This window comes from Pholis gunnellus (assembly GCF_910591455.1).
Source record: "Pholis gunnellus genome assembly, chromosome: 14".
In the NCBI taxonomy this organism is placed as follows: domain Eukaryota; kingdom Metazoa; phylum Chordata; class Actinopteri; order Perciformes; family Pholidae; genus Pholis; species Pholis gunnellus.
This window is the reverse complement of record NC_136541.1, coordinates 7,252,170-7,265,073: the sequence shown is the minus strand read 5'-3', so window position 1 is coordinate 7,265,073 and position 12,904 is coordinate 7,252,170. Positions and strand designations below refer to the sequence as shown.

General features: G+C 41.4%; 1 protein-coding gene across 1 annotated transcript; it reads right to left on the bottom strand.

Annotated features, from left to right (window-relative positions):
* Window positions 1–3,312: 3,312 nt before the first annotated feature.
* Window positions 3,313–6,482, bottom strand: oprk1 (opioid receptor, kappa 1; the record flags this gene model as incomplete). Its single annotated transcript, XM_079173455.1, has 3 exons — window positions 3,313–3,851; window positions 5,237–5,589; window positions 6,238–6,482. 3 exons carry the CDS (start codon window positions 6,480–6,482, stop codon window positions 3,313–3,315), a joined length of 1,137 nt encoding a protein of 378 aa, XP_079029581.1.
* Between the last annotated feature and the right edge of the window lie 6,422 nt (window positions 6,483–12,904).

Genomic DNA, 12,904 nt, shown 5'->3' with positions numbered 1-12,904 from the left:
CGTCTTTTCCTGTGAACAATGAAGTCTATTAGAGCCGTAATAGACGCGAGAACCTACTACTGAAAATGGCTGTTTGGCTTGCTAATGCACATGGAACTTGAAAGGCAGACAGTAGAAAACCTGCAGTAATCTTGGCAGCTAAATCAATTCACTCAGGGACTGATTGATGTAATTTGCCTCTCAAATCTCTGAGAATCTTAGTGCCCAATTAGACCGGTCAGCTCTTTTAGCCTTTAAAAAAATGCCAACTAGGAAATCCTTCTGTTCTTCGTTGTCATGTTTGTGGCCACCTGGTGAACGTAAGTCCAAAATTCAGTCTCTTTTATCTGAACAAACAAACAAACAAAGAATGTGAGCAATGAGCAAAGCTAGACACATGAGCTGAGGGTAGTGAACCCTGCAGGCATTATATCTCTTTATCAATGAAAGTGATGAGCAGTGTTCTGTACAGAGAGAATAAGATGACAGATATGTAGAACAACTAATGTCAAGGCTACTTTGGCTACCACCATCTCTATTGTATGCTGTATTTGTAGTATTTTTCATCTTGTTCAAAGTCAGTTTATGAGATATTTAAAGAACATCTTAGCAAAGAAGATACTTGTCTTTTACTGGAACCTGTGCCCCAAACGCCTCACTAATTAAATTACTTTGTGTCAGAGTTGAAGAGAAGGTGGGTCATAATGTCATGGCTGTTTTATGACGCTAGACCGTATTTCTTTTCATTGAACCCACCTTAATACTATGAAGGACAGAAATGAAATCCAATTGATTTAAATTGCAAGCTTTATTTGTGACTTTGTTGCACATGTGTGAAGCATGGTTTTACTTTTAAAAGCGGAAACATACGGCAAAAAATCCAACCGATACAGTTCATTTACAATGCAGCAGCACATTATACACACAGTATATGGTGCTCAAACCTGGGCTGAATTCGATCATTTGTTTATGAATACAATCATCATATCAGTATTAGAGGAATAGTTAAGAAACACATAACCAACAGTGGGACGTACTCAGTAAGACTTCAGTTTTCTTAGAGATAATGCTACAATGCTTATACCAGGGTATACTTTAATGCTCGTAAAGGGAAACAAAGTAATCACAAACATGATTGTGGCTAATTGCTGATCTTTTAGAGCAAGCATAACAGCTAGAGGCCAAATAAGGCACACAAAGCCAGGCACAAAAACACATTTTCTGCTATAACTACTGTATCATTACCAGATTTAGACAGATAGACACATTCGTGGGTTGCTCTGACAAAAGCCTTTGATTTCATGACTCCTATAAAAGCTACAATAATTAAGGAAACCAAGACAGTAAATCAGTTTGTTTTAGCTTTTAAGAGGATAAACTTCTAAATGCATTGTTAATATTCCTTCAGATGAGCAGAGATTTGCAGTATAAACACTCAATTGCACTAAACACCCGCAAAGGCATGTTGTGTAGATACAGTATAGTATTCTAATGGAGCCCTGTTACCCAGTTTTCACATGTACTAGTAGTTCAGACAAGAACATGTCAGGATGGCAACGCTATGTACAATACTCGACACCTCCTCGATGAGATGCAGCATCACGGCTGGAAATCTGTAAAGGTGTGGAGCCGTGTCAGATGTAATAATGTAAGAATAGTTTCTCAAAGCACAACGTTCATCTAAGAACACACTGTTTCGACACCGTAGCCTCATCAAAGACTTGACTTTGATTCAGTATCTTCTTGTGGTGAAATATAGAGGATGATCCCTGAGAGGTTATTAAATATTCTGCATTCTCCAATAATATATAGACGATTCAGAAATATACAATTCAGCAAAGCAGTAAACTACAATTCACATAAAACAGGTTCAAAACAATGCTCATACGTTCCCCCACCAAAAAAAAAAATCAATTACTTGTTTTTATTTTCTGCACAAAATACCAGTTGATCTTTTTATGCATGTGAGAACTTTACTGTATCAATCACTTTTATATGAAGGCCTATAGTACACTTTACAGGTCAGGTACACAAAATCTGATCGAGCTACATAACGAAATACTTTTGGTTTGTGTTGTCTGGACATCTTTTACCATATTTTCATTGTTGATGTCAACAATGTGAGAAATAGCATGAAAGAAAGTACCTGTTTTGAATTAGATTTCAGCTTTATACAATACGAAACAATATTCAGTGATTTAGTATCTAGCTGGGTTGTTATAAGATACATCTTTGCACAATCATCGTCACATAGGCCTTTAATTTAATTTAAGCATCATTTCAAAGGATAAGTCTGGTGTTATTCCATATTTTTCTAAATGTCAACAAATCCCACGAAAACAACAAGGACAACAACAATAACATGTTCGTCTGTTTTCTCAATACTTACTGATATATATCTATATCTATATATTATATAGATATATCTATATATATATATATATATATATTATAAGAGTTTTTAGACGGCTGGGTACTGTAGATTGTGCTAATATAACTCTAACAAGAGTAAATGGTGTATTTGTTGGGGACTATTGTCAGTGGTGGATTGTGTCATAAATGATTGTCTAGTGAGTAATTGTGGCAGCAGGGCAGTGTACGTGGGATTTACTCAAGCCCTCAGGAAGAGTGCCGACCTTTGAAGCAAATTTTTCATTGTGGCGATTTCCGGGTCCGTCAAGTGATGCCATGCAGTAAATCAACTTCCCAGTACTGACACTTGAATTGCCCTTATTTAAGTCTTTAGATCCTAAAAGTTTTAAAATGCACTAATACCAGAATCCAATTATTTCCCTTCCTTCCTACTGAGAACGAGGCTGGACCGAGGGCTCAGAGACGGGGTTAAAGAAAGCGCTAGTGGGCTTGCCTTATGGGCCCCATGGATGCCTTATGGGCCCCAAGATCGTCGGAAGAACCGGGTATTTCATACTCGTTTTTCATGGGAATGAAACGGGGTGCCGCCTCCAACGTGGTATCCACTTCTCTTTATACATCCATTGGTTAATACGGAATAAGATGAACGCTCATGTCCATCATGATGAAGGAACATGCCATGTCAATAGTTTTTGGACAAACCAGTATTAACTGCGTCACAGTTTAATACTGGTCAGTAGGATCAATTCTGCGATGGTTTTCATGGAATTAGTTGACAATAAGAAGACTCTCACCAGATTATCTTCAAAAGTGAATCTGCTTCTGGATTCTCTGACCAATAAATAAATAACAACTCTCTCTTTAGCCGTTCCCTCAGATAGAAGTGGTGACTTGAGTCAATCCCAGGTCATTGGAGTCCTCCCAGCCCTGATAGGTCATGGAGGACGAGTCCATGGCTAGTCATACGGGCCTGGCCTGCCTCATATCTCCCCGGGCTTCTGTGGGACACGAGTGGTCCCGCAGGGTGCTCCTCACCCGGCTCAACCCATGAGAGTTTCTGTGTCCTTTGACGCCAGGGCAGCAAAAATCCCTGAAGCACCTCTTGAAGTTCTCATCCAGGAAGGCGTAGAGGATGGGGTTGAGGCTGCTGTTGGTGTAGCCCAGCGCCACGCAGAAGAAGTAGGCGGCCATGACGGCGGTGGTCTCTGGCACGTTGCCGGAGAGCGCCTTGACTAAGATGAAGATGTGGATGGGCGTCCAGCACACCACAAAGACGGCGACCACCACCATAACCAAGCGGGTGATCCGGCGCAGGTTGCGGTCCTTCTCGCGTGAGCCTGACAGCAGGCGCACGCTCTTCAGTCGCATGACCATCAGCGTGTAGCAGACGGTGATGATGATGACGGGTAACACAAAGCCAAAGATGAAGACACAGATCTTCATCAGGGTGTCCCAGTAGCTGTAGGGCTCAGGGAACTGAAGGGCACACTCTGTAGTCCCTGTTAGTTACAGAACAACAGAGTTGACCAGTCACACACATCATGTGTAATCCAGTAAAAACCAACAAGCCTAAGAGTCTACAGCCACGCTAGCGGCTCTGTGACGCTGTTGTTATGCTATGAGCTAAATGCTAATGTAAGTGTGCTAAAATGCTCACAACGACAATGCTACTATGGTGATATACGTATAAAGTTTAACATGTCACGTCTTAGTTAGGCATGTTAGCAATCTAACTTTGATATTTAGCACGAAACGCAACACTGTGAAAGTTTTTACAGTAAAATTACTGCACATTAATGTCAGCAAGATATCGTACAATTTGTAGTATCTCTACTGTATCAAAAGAACACAGCAATGTACTGTAATCAAAGCATACGGATATTTGTCAGTGGTAAACAGTAAATTACTGTGAAAAGAAGAAAGAAAAAGTGAAAGTATCAGCTGATGGGAGTGTCAGGTATTTGGTCAAAAACCAAAGACATGAACATGTCGCTATATAGATGAAAAGTTGAGAACATTTTATTTTAAGGAAGCATTTACAAGTTGTATCTAAACATTTATAACACATTAGTTGTAGTCGACGTTAAGGACATTTTTAAGTACTAATTAATCAGCCAATTATAATTTCTCCCATGAGATATTATATTTTGTAAAATGATATGTTATGTTATATCCTCATTGATTATCTGTTTATACATCAGCCACCACTTATTGGTCCCCACAGGAGGAGACATATGTTAAAATACATTACGCTTACAACTACAACATTTATTAAATATTTATCAACTATTTATGCGTAAAGTTAAGTGTCAACCTCTTAGTGATGCTTGAAGAACAGTCAGGGGATCATCAAAATCAGAAGAATTCATTCTCTGGGAATCATGAATGTCTGTAATATATTAATGTTTGTTGAGATGTTTCAGTCTGAACCAACGTGTTGAACAAGTGCAAGTGATTCAATGTTCATCCATTGGCCGTGATTCAAAACTATAATTAGTAGAATCTGATTCATCAGCTCTGGGCAAAGTGCATTGTGCTTTATCATTGTGAACATGAAGAATCTATCACACTGTGGCTGAAAGAATAAATCCTCCAAGTCATTGCTGCCCAGATCTCTGCAATGGGATCTCGTTTAACCCTACATGGAGCATCCTCTTCAGGGGTATTTGAAGGAGGATTCATGCAGCTAATTGTGACGGTTCAATGGAGAATTAATGGCAAAGGTGCTACAGATGAAGTGGGGCTTCAGGTTTGAAATTGCCTGTAAGAGTTCCTTCGTCTCCATAGCAGACAGAGATGTAATACATCTGAGGGATATGAGTTTAGAAAGACTGACAGACCCTGTGGAGTCATACCAGTGTGAATGTATGTCAGGTCAAGGTACCGTTATTGGTCTTCGTGCTGCCAAGTATCATGGCCGGGATCCCAGCAGCAGACGACAGCACCCAGATGATCACATTGATGATCTTAGCCTTGACGGGCGTGCGGAAATCCAGGGCCTTGATGGGGTGGCACACGGCCACGTAGCGGTCCACGCTCATCATGGTCAAGGTCAAGATGCTGGTGAACATGTTGTAGTAATCGATGGAGATGAAGACTTTGCACGCCACCTCGCCAAACGGCCAGGAGCTGAGCAGGTAGTCGGTGCTCTGGAAGGGCATGGTGGTGGTGACCAGAGCGTCGGCCACAGCCAGGTTGAAGATGTAGATGTTGGTGGCTGTTTTCATTTTGGTGTATCTGTTGTGGGGGGAGAGAAGGAAACATTGAGAGATTAAATGGATTTGATTGGTTTGTATCAGGTTCTCTTTTCTTTTTTCATTGAAATCCTTTCAAAGAGGATCAAGGTTAATGAAAGCACTTTTTGAGATAAGGATTAATTGTCAGCGTGCTCTGCACCTTTCCTGAATAAACAGACAAAACGTAAGTAGCCAAAATACTGTGCACACACAAATACAACACAAAGGGAGGGAAATAACTTGCCTATTCAAAGCTTTAAAATGTCAAGGTTTATCTCACATTCAACACTTGAAATACAAATGCTGAGGCTTTGAACGGATTCCTACATGAAACTGAACAGATGAGCTTTGAGAGGAAACATTGACATTACAATCCCTGCAAAGCTTGTTACAATCTATAGTGTTGTCATTGGTGGAGAAAAAAATAGCTAAGGATTCTGGATTCAGTGTACATGCACGGGGAACGCCATGTAAAGGCATACATGCAAACAGCAGTTCCACTGTGATTAATTAATGTAGTTCAAATATGAAGACGCACTGCATTTCCTATTGAGCCGTGCGCATGCAGGTATTTCAAACGTCATGAGGTGACTGGCATTTGCTTCTGACTTGATATGAATGACATATTTCAAAGCTGAAAAAAACTCACCTAATGATGACAAACATCACCAAACAATTTCCCGCTAAGCCCACTATGAACACCACGGAGTACACGGCGACTATAATGGGGATGATGGGCGACAAGGGCTCGGGTTCAGCGTCCCAGGTGCCGTTGGGTGTGTCGTTGAAGAGGTCCGAGGAGCCGGGTTGCCAGGTGAAGTTTGGGAAACACTCCTCCAGCTGGCCCGGGGGACACCTGTCCTCTTTGTAGATGTGCACCACGCTGCTCTCCATAGTGCTGAACTCTGTCTGCACCGGCCGGGGCTGCTGCTTTGCGTAAAGTGACCGCTCCGAATCAAGCGGAAATTCCGATGACTCAAAAATAAAAAAAATAAAAACACACAACAACACACGAAGCAAATTTCTATATTAGGACACATTATGGCTTCAGTGAAGAGGAGCGCAACAGCCTGCGCTCAAGGACATCATTACACAAGTGCAACACCACCTTACCTGTTTTCTTTCTCCAGAAAAGTTCGTGCAAATACAACAACACCGATTACGAGTTCCTTACGGGACGCTCAGTCACAGATTAAAATCCTGATGCTGACAGAGACAAAAGCTTTCTGGGTAGTTGTGTAGTGTGTTGACGAGCAGACAATTCGCTGCCTGTGCCACGGCTGCGTCCCTGACGCTGCGCACTGGAAGCCCGCACTGCATTCAGTGACATCAGAGGCTGAGCCAACAGATGTGACAGTATCCAGCCAGCAGAACCGATCTAACCCCATGCACCACACTCAGCAGAAAATATAGATTTACATACAATTAACAATTTATTCAGATTTGGTTCTTCTTTTGTTTGCACTGCAGGCTACCTGGTAAAATGCCTCACTAATGACGCATCACGCTCCAAAGCGGTGACCAGCAGACATGTTAGCCTTAAACAAATAAATCATTCATATGTCTTGTATTTTGATGAGTTCACAAGTCGCCTGTGTGAAAAGTAAAACTAAATGTGCTGCGATATCACGTGCACACCTTTCTGGAAATGTTTAAATTCCCGTCAATGCTGTCGTACGATGTTCCCTAGCAACTCCTGTGAGAGTAATGACTGCAATGCAAACATGTAGAGTCCTACCAGATGTTGAAGAAGGCATGAAGTCAGAAGGACACTCACCAGCAACCTTCAGAGGATTGCATCTGCATGTGAACCATGCAACACCAAATCATACAGGCAATGTGTAAAATAACAATTAAGAATGAATTAACAACGGAGAGAGGCATTTAGTGGACCTTCAAATAAAAACAGCTCATTGTCTCATCACAATGTTTCGACTCCATTTGGTGAGAATCCCTTTTGATTCCTGAGTCATTTTCACCATTTCCTTTCAACTCTCTCTCTGCTCATAACTTGCATCTTTTTTTAAGTGCATTTTCTCTATTTTATCAACTGGATATTTTTCCGTTGCATTAAAACATGAATCTGACTCCAGAAAGACAACATTTACCTGCGCTGAGAGCTTATAACAAAAATAAAATCTTGCTCTGAATAAAACCCTTGTCAACCAGACCACTCCTCTCTTTCTTTTCTCACCCCAACAAACAGGAGACAGATTTCCTCCAGCACGTAATTAAGTGGGTGCTGTTCCCTTTCCCTCGTTTCATGCACTAACGCCTGTTGCTTAGAGACCCATCATGGCCAGGTTTTGCTTGAGGGAGCCTTTTTGTGTGTTTCTATTGTTAAGGGCTGAGAGTCTTGAAGATGTGAGAAGGATGCATTTACATATAAGTTCACTGAGGTCCTCAGCCTTGAGCTGACAGTAAAGGCGTGAATCACATCTTTCCTCTTATCAGAGCTTCAATGGAGGAGGACACAGTTACAGTATTTACCCTTAACCCCGATAATGCAGTTCCGAAGGTCTGTTTGCGCAAAGATACAATCCGCTGCACTTCCTGTGGCATTTGAAACAGGTTGTTTGAGTTGAGTTCCAGAGGAGGAGAGGAAAGATAAGGTCAAGAACAAATTCCTTTTTGTGTTTTTGTGCCTTTTTCCACGATGACCTGAGGTGCTGTCTATTCAGTGAAATGCTTCAATTAACGGTTTAATGATGGAAACGGGCATTCAACACAGACACGTCAGAGAGACATGGGTTACCATGGGGAAAAGTCTTTTCACAAAAGCTCAGGTTTTTCAAGTGTACTTCACTAGTTGATTACTGTCTCAATTTGGTGTTTTTCATTCATCAGTCACAATTTGAAAATTGCCACAGCCCTCCACATGCACTGTTAGCGTGAACTCCCTTGAACATTCATTACCATAGTCGACAACAGAAAGAGCCAACCCAATTTCAGAGATAAAAGAAGTTCTCTCCTTCAGCAGCAACACGTGTTGAGTTCACAGACAGAAACCTTTCAAGATCTGCAATGAAATACTTATTGGATCCTACCAATATATTGTTGATTAAACAGAACAAAATGTCTGCCTCTCTTCTGACCTGTGTCACAAGGAAGATATACTGCTCACTGAGAAAAGTGTACACAAATTACACCTGATTTAAGACTATAGATATTAAACTTACATGTGTCACATGGAGAAAATTAACAGCAGGAAACTTGCTTTGAAACTGACTATGACACACCAAACAAGAAGGAACAATGATTTATATGTTTGTGAGGGGCAAGTGGGCCACATATGCTTCTATGTGTGAAGTGGATGTTTTCAGGCTTAACTGTGAGTTACCCATTAATGATGACTCATCTCAGTTTCATAAGTTATCTGTGAGAACCTTTTGATACGAGGTGGGTGGCAGCCATTTCACACTCTTTTATCACACTCACTTTAAATATGTTTTCGTCCATTCTTAAGATCTTTAAAAGAGATACAAATGTTTATTTATTCATTTCAAAGAGATATTTGAAAGGGTTTGGGCCAATAAATCTCATTTTTAAAGAGCTATATGTCCAAACTGATGGAGGGTGGGGGGTTGTAATCAGTTGTATAACTACAGATTACACCCATAAAGATCCATATGCAATCACGGTAGAGCTCATAATAACGTCTCATTACCCATAGATTTACACTCATGACAGCTCTTTGTTTGAAATGTCTTGAGAGGGAGAAAAATAGAAAAGAGGTGTGAAATGGCTTTTGTTCGTCACAGTCCAGTGAAGACATATCTTGAAATGTTGGCCTCTCATCAATCAATGATGGTTTGTGCTTTGCGACAATGCATTTGTGACATATCCAATGAAGTTTTTGAAATTATTTATTATAATTTGAAGCTAGATGGAGTTTGCTAATCGTCTGTATTTTCACTAACCCCTTCGTTAGGCTGGCTTTCCCGTTGTCTTTAGAACAGAAAATGCCTCTAAAAAGGTACATAAGCATCATACCAGATTAGTATTCCAAGTTGGTTTCCTCCACTCGGCTCTGGACAGAACAAGAGTAAGCAGTGCCCCCCCCAGGTGAGGTACCCAGAAGGTTCCAATATTCCAACCTGTGACCAACATCCTGCATCGTCCAAGTCCAGTGTATCAGATGAATGAATGTTTGCACACGGAGAACATTGCACGAACACCTAAGCAGCGTAATTACAGCCTACTATACGTTCGTGCGGGTGCGAAAGCAGCTTTGTATGCAGACGCTGTTCTGCCTCGCAGAGATCATCACCTTCGATCACAGTTATCCAGATGGTGTGGTCACTTTAGGTGTGCCTGTGTCTGCTCTGGATGAGAATGACTTGGTTTGTGAAAAATGTGATCGGCGTGTGTTGTGTTGCACCCAAAGAGAATTCAGCCGCAGTTTAGCACCAATATTGTGTCTCTGCACAAAGGACAACAATTTGGAACAAAATGTTCTTTTTCTTTTGATCGAGCTCGTTTCTACAAGCAAGAGCAGTAGATAAATTACAGCAGTGAGGTCAAAACACATTTGAATGTCAGTTACTGAAAGACATACATGAGGTAAGTTGGTCTTATGGCTGAAAGATTGTCAAACACTATTAATATATGACATCTCCTTTTATACCCGAAGAGCATCTTCTTTGTCAGCCGGACTCTTTTCTATAATGGAGGAATTGTTAAAAAGGTCAAAACAGTTTCACAGGTATAGACAGGTGTAGGAGGACACTGTACATGTCACACAGTACTCATGTTCATACATGGTGATGTAATATTATTCAATTAGTCTCTGAAGTAGGCTTTTATTTTGATAGTCATTAGAGTGGCACATGATTGTAACATGAACTATTCCATTTATTAGTTAAAGACGCATGCATCATCTTTTTCTTTGACAGTTGGGGACCTTGTAAAGTTTACATGGCCAACATGTGTAGACATCCATCAAACATGGAGCTACAATATCATTCATTAATGTGTCTGGACCCCTTATAAGTCTAAGTCCAGTAGTCACTCCTAGTCCAAACATCTCCTGAGGGAAATTTCTGGCTCTTTAGCTGCTAATTACTCCAATATGTTCTCCAGCTAGTTGTTAACTGTGTCTGATTGCTGTTTGGTGCTGAGCAGGTAGAGTACTGTTGGGTCTATCAGACTTTTTTGATGAAACCAGCTGCCTGCTGCTGGAATATATACAGATGAGAGCGGTGAGAGTGAACCAAAACAATGAGCTAAAAGACGGTAAAATGCTCAATCGAGAGAGTGAGTATATATAGTACGAAGTGCGTTAAGTTAACGTCTACTCGGCTCTTTTCCTCAACCTAAGTGGTTTTGTTGCCTGAATCTAACTTCCTGAGAAGACAAACGTTTCTTTTTTTTAGAGACACCATGCATGTAATTGACACGCCGTCACTGACACGTGCAAAACTGACGATAGAGGTAGAGCATCATAGTAGTGACCAAGCTGCGTTACTTGACCCATTGGTGTGGGAATGTGCTGTTTATGCATGTTTTAAGGTGGGTATGTATATGTATGACTGTCCTTTGAGAAACTCAAGAACTGTTCATCCAATCTACTTGGCACGTAAGCATTGATTTCATCGATTTCAGAATTTAAATGTTGGTTGTGGTAAATAATATGTATTGGGAAGAGACTTCTTAGACCCCACTCTATACAAACATTGCCATCACTCAGCATCAATTCCAGTGTCCTAATGACAAAGTTGGCCTCACAGCATGAGATAACAGCCTAATGTTACACACAGAAGCATTATTGTCAGGCACAGTGAGCCGTAAATACCACGGCTATTGTGATTCTCCTTAGATGCAGCTTTTATCGGCAGTCTTGTTTTGATTATCACTATGAGAACGGACAGTCTCAGACCCGTGGTGACACGTGCAAAGGGATTTGATCGATGAAGCAAGGCAACAATACTCTTCTTCTCAGTGAGCTAATACAACAATCTGCCACGCTGGGCAGATGAAGATGTCAAACACAAACAATTTGAAAGCGTGAACTGGAAACATACCTGAATACATCTCACAATATACCTGGACATGTAACACCTCTCTGAGAGAGAGAGAGAGAGAGAGAGAGAGAGAGAGAGGAATAAAGCTCAATCGAAAAGCTGAGACAAGATAGAAAACAACCATTGCCTCAGGGGAGTTTCATCTATAATCCCACACCCAGAGACCGACTGTGCACACAAACAGTCTGCCTTGACCCTGAACAACAAATGTGGGCAGCATAATAAAGAAGGCTGTGGGGGGAAGAAGAACCATCTGTTTCAGGGTCCAGAGTTCACGCAGTTGTTGCAGGTGAGCATGCACAGGGACCACAGAGTGCCAGCCACTGTAAATAGTGTTCGGAGAGCACAGCGGGGCCAGGCGACTGAAGCCACAGGCGGTGAGTCTCTACATAAATATTGACTCTGCATACATCCCAGCTCTCCACACCTCTTAGACATCGAAGCACGAGGGATGAGCGCATCAGTTTTCAAAGGCTGGAACTTGAATTGAATGCTTGCTAATAGAGTTGAAGGACAGTTAGATGCTCAATAAACGGTAGGCTTTAATGTTGAATGGGAGCTCGTTACCTAACAAGGTAAAGACGAGGCATTCAGAAGGACGGGGAGGTTTAAAAGTTTGAAAACAGATTGTTTTTCAGTAAGACAGTATGACTTCCGCAGAGGATTTTAAAAACATGTTTGTCCTCCTCGTGGAGTTAAACTGCAGCACTGAAGGCATCTGGAGGCAGATTACTGTTGAGTATTCTGCTGCCAGCCTGGCCTTCTGGGTAAGCAGCTGCAGCAGACAGTAGCTGCTGTAAATACTAATGTCTCCAGAATAAATGTCTGGTTAGTGCAGATCTTGCTGCATATTGGTACGTTTTCACGATTGCCTGGAAATATTGAATATTCAAAGTGTGACGTTTTGGAAAAATATAATGCATTCAATATCACTTTGATAAGTTTATTTGTGATTTCATTGGGCAACATCGCCTTTATTTTCAAATTGTATTGTAAAGAGGAGACAGAAGTGAGGGACTCCATTGGGCCACCAGGACACCCAACCGTCAAATACCGACACATTGTCACGCCACTCTGAGGTGTGCTATGCTAGTAGCGGTTAATGTAGCCTCCAGCCGCTAGCTCAAAGCAGAGACGAGGATTTTGTAGTTGTACTGTAGTCTTCAGACCCAACCAGTGACAACACTTGAGGCAGTTTATCCGATGAAGCACAGCCCCCCCCATGTAGCCACAAAAGGCTTTATGCAACCTTTTTCACATATGCAGTAGTAGCCTACTACCCAAGACCTGTAA